At 44.4% G+C, this 5,629-nt stretch overlaps 2 protein-coding genes across 4 annotated transcripts in view; both read right to left on the bottom strand.

Annotated features, from left to right (window-relative positions):
• LOC311040273 (ninjurin-2-like) overlaps positions 1–1,454 on the bottom strand; it is a 36,696-nt gene extending 35,242 nt beyond the window's left edge. For all 3 annotated transcript variants that reach the window (XM_084050452.1, XM_084050451.1, XM_084050453.1), the window contains exon 1: positions 1,312–1,454. In XM_084050452.1, the coding sequence (XP_083906578.1) occupies positions 1,312–1,410 (99 nt within the window). In that variant the 5' untranslated portion in view covers positions 1,411–1,454. The remainder of the gene's footprint in view (positions 1–1,311) is intronic.
• Positions 1,455–3,242: 1,788 nt separating this feature from the next.
• LOC311040099 (kelch domain-containing protein 3-like) lies at positions 3,243–4,427 on the bottom strand (the record flags this gene model as incomplete). The annotated part of the gene is made up of 1 exon (XM_084050174.1): positions 3,243–4,427. The coding sequence occupies one exon, from the start codon at positions 4,425–4,427 to the stop codon at positions 3,243–3,245; it is 1,185 nt and encodes a 394-aa protein (XP_083906300.1).
• Between the last annotated feature and the right edge of the window lie 1,202 nt (positions 4,428–5,629).

Here is a 5,629-nt window from a genome sequence, read left to right on the forward strand (position 1 = left end):
AGTAAAAGTACAATATTTGCCTCTGAGATGTAGTGGAGTAGAAGTAAAAGTATAGACAATTGGAAATACTCCAGTAAAGTAAAAGTACCTCACAATTGTACTTAAGTACAGTACTTGAGTAAACATACTTGGTTACTTTACACCACTGATTATCATTGGCACAGCATCTCCAGTTAGTTGGGTTACAGATTACAAAGGGCACAGAGCACGTTTTTCAGAGTATTTCTGAAACTAAACTCAAAACACTTTGAAGCTGCTGGATAGCTTACATTGGAGGACAGAGCAACCACGTCCATGGTGTCATTACGTCAGAGAGGAGAGTGACTCCCTCAGTCTTAGCACCAGAGTCAGCCACATCAATGTGGATATTTTCAGATTCAGGACGTTCAACCACATGAAAACACCTTGTCTTAATACCGCTATTGTGTACTACCACTGAATACCAATGCCAACAACAACCAGTTTCAACTTCAAACTGAAAAGAGAATGTACAGTAGTAGAGGTTCTAATTCTTTAGTTTATTTTTAATTCTTTAGTTTTGAAGGTTTTTACCAGTAGCCAAAGAGGATTGCAGTGGAAAAAAGTCATTGAGCATTTTTATCCTTTGTTAATTAATCATATATTGTATACTGAATGTTTTGAAGGGGCTTCTGTTTAATTTGTCTGTTGAAGACTAGATCTATACTGTACGTGTAAGATTCTTCTTTTCATTTTAACTTTCAAACAATGCTCACTAAGCAACTATCTCTGTCTGTCCCCCTTTCTGTCCATTGTTTCTTCCCGTTCTTCTGAATTCTGTCCTGCCATTTTATCCTCCCCCTCTCTCTCTCTCTCTCTCTCTCTCTCTCTCTCTCTCTCTCTCTCTCTCTCTCTCTTACTCTCTCACACACACACACACACACACACACACACACACACACACACACACACACACACACACACACACACACACACACACACACACACACACACACACACACACACACACACACACACACACACACACACACACACACACACACACACACACACACACACTTTCACATCTGTGTTGAAGATGTATTCACCTGTTTTCTCCTCTCTCTCTCTCTCTCTCTCTCTCTCTCTCTCTCTCTCTCTCTCTCTCAGCATATGTCTCAGTCTTGTACTAACCTGCACAAAACGTTTCATCTCTCTCGCTCTGGCTGTACTACTACTAGTAGTAGTAGTAGTAGTAGTAGTGGTAGTAGTGGTAGTAGTAGTAGTAGTAGTAGTAGTAGTAGTAGTGGTAGTGGTGGTGGTGGTAATGGTACTACAGGTAATTTTACTAACCTGTATTGGTCCACTGGCAGGCATGGTAGATCTTAGTGAAGTCATGTCAATGTCTCTGTCCAACTCTCCTCTATGTGACTTCCCCTGTATTCCCTGCATAATGAACCTTGTATTACCAGTATAATGACAGTACACACACGGTCACAAAAACTGACTGCCCCCCACAGCCTGGAAATGCTAATGTTGGGACAGACCGCTGTTTACCCAGCATGCCTTGCACCAGGAGGGCCCGTGCGAGGGCCCGGGCGCGAGTGCGCGGCAGGGGGGGCAAACAAACGAGGCATTGACATTTTTTTTCTTTTTTCCAACATCTCCCCCACTCTCTCTTTCTCCCTCTCTCTCTCTCTAACTCTCTCTCTGTCTCTCTTTCTCTCTCTTTTTTTATGAAAAATTATCTTACTTTCTGTCTTTTATTTTCTGTTTGTATTACAGAAGCATTGTCAAAGTACATGGTCAGTCTCAATGTGTGTGTGTGTGTGTGTGTGTGTGTGTGTGTGTGTGTGTGTGTGTGTGTGTGTGTGTGTGTGTGTGTGTGTGTGTGCGTGTGCGTGTGCGTGTGCGTGCGTGCGTGCGTGCGTGTGTGTGTGTGTGTTGAGTAGTATTCTGAGCACTGAAGGCCGACTGTTGGGTTTAGAGCTCTCTAAACCGCACACGCACGCACGCACGCACGCACGCACGCACGCGCACACACACACAGGCACATGCACACATGCATGCACACACAACTTTAGCTCATGTTATGTGACCAGGGTTATGTATCAGTACATGTATGATCTATAACATATCAACACATGTATGATTTGACCCCGGACATACAGTACGGTATGGTCTTCTGCCGTGAGTGGGTTCTTCTGGGAATGACGCGCCGGCTGCATTCTGCGTGCTGCTACCTTGTCACAAACCATGGGGACGGGCTGTTCACATGTTTCTGTCAGGAGATGCCAATAAGTGTCACCATTGGAGTGTAGCAGCTGTTGAGGAACTTCTCAAGGGAGCGTACCTATGTTCCCTCAGCCCTACTTACGTAGCCTGATTATCAGACTGAAGCTGCGTGGAGCTTCAGTCTGACATTGGCTGTAGGCGATTACAAGGGGGAGGGGATTCGAATTTCCCTAAACCAATCACAAGAGATCCACGGATCCGCCTACATCTGACGTCATCACACAGCTTGTTTTAGCAGATATTCGCTGATTGGCTTGTCGTTAGACCCACCCCCATCTCCGACTCTCATTGGACGGTACTTTTTGTACAGAATAAATCCTAGGTCAATCTTGATTGTTGTAAATGTGCTATATAAATAAAGTTTGATTTGATTTGATTTGATTTAGGTTCACATTACAACACATGCCTGCGATTAACTCGAGACATACCATAAGCCGGTGGGACTGGTTGCAATGGACGTAATGAAGATCCCATAAGCTGGCCAGACAGATTTTGCCTAATTGTCAAGTTATGGTCCATAATATGTTTAGTTTTGGCCAGCAGTAACACTTATTTCCTGTGTCATGTACAAATTGTCATGAGAGGAAAGGCATGTCGTTTGTTTTGGTTGAAAAAAAGTATAAAGCCTTTAAAGGCTTTATAGTTGTGTCCAACCATTACTAGTTGTGTCCTGCCAATTCCGTTGGCAGTATAAAAAAAACACAAAGGTCTCCACCTTTGTTGTCGTTTTCCTCTCCCACTATCAGTTCTCCTTTACAAACATCTGGTTCCTGAAATCCTCTTCCATTCCACCAAAGCTATCTATGTTTCTGCATTCATTCCTGATGGAGATCAACTGGGTGTAGAAGTTTGTATTCTTAGAGATCTTCTCCTTTGCAGCCATGGTACTGGAATCCTGGCCTTCTGTATGATGCTGCTTAGTCCTGGTGGGTATCACCGAGACATTCCTGTGCTCTGCTTTCTCGCCCATACGGATGAAGGGAACCTTTTTAATGGCCAGAATCTCCTTGTTTTTCCCTTTCTTCTGTTCCGCTACCCGGAACTAGAGATTTGCACTCCATTGAGCGACCCTTTCTAGCGTTTCTTTCTAGTTTCATGGCTGCCAGTTCCCACCTGATGTCGTGTGGGAGTTCCGATTGCACCAGACCGTACTGAGTAACTGCTAGCTTGCACAACGTCTTCAGACGAGGACTCAAGTCTAAGATATACAGGTCAGACACCTCAGCGTAATCCTCCTGTTTATGTTCTAGGTCTTCAACATCCACAACAGGTGTTTTTCTGTATCCTCCGAAGAGGATGATACCATCTCCCACCATGCAACAGCACATCTTAGTCATCCAACATGGGCCTCTCCCAATGGGCTCGACCTTCTTCCAGGAGAAGGTCTCTGGATTGAATTTCCACAGGTCACTGAAGATCTGGTTCAAGCGGCGGCCGCCAAATATGTACAGCTCTCCCTTGTAGGCAAAGGCTGAATGATCCTCGCATCCTTGAAGCTTTGCAGAAGGCGTGCTCAGCCAGCAGCTGGTCTCTATGTCAAACACATTGATGTTGTTGTAGTAGTCCTCCAACAGGGCCTCTACGCCCCCAAATACAAACATCTTTGTCCCGATGATTGTGGCAGAGTGACATCTTGAATCAGGTGCCGGAGTACCTCTGGGGTTAATTACAGACCAGACCATTGTGGTGGTGTCCAACTTGTGGATGTCATTAGAGCATCCAGTTAGCTGGATGTATCCTCCAAAGACATACATGACCTTCCCCAAGACACAGGCTGAGTGGCCCCACCTCGCTCCCGGAACAGTCCCAGAAATCTTGGGCTTGAACCATCTGTGGGTGTCAACATTAAATGCATAAAGCATGTTGCAGTACTCCCATGTGTACATAGTACACCCTCCCCAGATGTAGATGATATCCTCTATAAGCGCAGCTGTGTGGCCCTCGCACATGGAGGGAACCTCAAGAGGACATTCTACATTTCCATTTGTCACTAGGGGCAACTTTGTCCAGCTCAAAGAGACTGTGTTGAAGATGTGCACATCAATCAGCATGTGGTTCATGGTAGTCTCCCGGTAGCAGTAGCCTCCAAACGAGTACACCTTCTGTCTCACTGCCACAGCAGCATGGTAGTATCTCTTTGGTCCTGTTTCCAAATGCAGCGTCCAGTGAAACATTTCACAAACCAGAAACACCACGTATTAAAGTGGTCTGGTTGAATGCTGCTATGTAAAGACCACTTATATACTTATATGTACAGTGGCAGAAAAACGTCACACAAAGCTTGGCCAATCCGCTGATGGGTTCGGATGGTTAATCACGTAAGCCGTTTCCTATTGAGCTCCCTAATATGGAAAATTGATCGCCATACAACCCCAGCCAATGTAAAGACTTAACATCATGTCTATATTATGCCAATTGTGACAGAACAGAGCAATATGCAAGTGATATTTTTCTAGGGAACAGAGCAACATCCAGAACCCAGTTGGAACATTGACCAATATTGACAAATATTTGCAAAAGTGATGACAAAACACATTAAAGCCTGGTTTATCCAACTTTGATAAATTACGCTGACATCAGCAAGCTAACAATGCGTCGCCATCGTCACAGATTGAATCTATTATTTTCTGTGAGCGAATGTCATTGTGCAACAGAGTTGTGCAACGACAGCGGACATCCTCATTAGACAGACTACTTTGGAAGACAGGCAGGCATGAAGGAACTTGACAACTACCACAAGTGTGGATTTCTTTGGTGACCATGAGTAGGAGAAGACTAGCATTGAGTGAGAGAGAAGGTGTGTGTGTGTGTGTGTGTGTGTGTGTGTGTGTGTGTGTGTGTGTGTGTGTGTGTGTGTGTGTGTGTGTGTGTGTGTGTGTGTGTGTGTGTGTGTGTGTGTGTGTGTGTGTGTGTGTGTGTGTGTGTGTGTGTGTGTCTGTGAGAGAGAGAGAGAGGTTTAAAATGTTTACGGTTGATCTGCGGTTGTTGCAATGACCTGCACTACAATACTTCAGCATATGTTGCACTATGACGAAATAAACCCAGAAGATGTAACGTTCCGTGATGCAATTCCAATGGGCAAAGCTGTGTTGTTTCACCAGGTGAAGGAATGGCGGATTCGGCCAAGCCCCGAAATACCTGTTTGTGTGTCTCAAAGAATAATCTGCCTTACTGCATAAATAACCACTATGTTCTGCAAAATCAAAACATTTTAAAGGGCAAGACCACTTTGGTAGAGGTTTGGGTTGTATAGTTACATTGCCATGATGTAACTCCAAAGGTGGACTAGATATAAAAAATAATTGCTCCATTGATTAGAAATTGATCATTCAAAATATGCTCCTCATTGACTTACATTGTACGGTGAAACAGCTCT

The sequence above is a fragment of the Gymnoscopelus microlampas genome, assembly GCF_963454915.1.
Source record: "Gymnoscopelus microlampas genome assembly, chromosome: 23".
In the NCBI taxonomy this organism is placed as follows: Eukaryota; Metazoa; Chordata; class Actinopteri; order Myctophiformes; family Myctophidae; genus Gymnoscopelus; species Gymnoscopelus microlampas.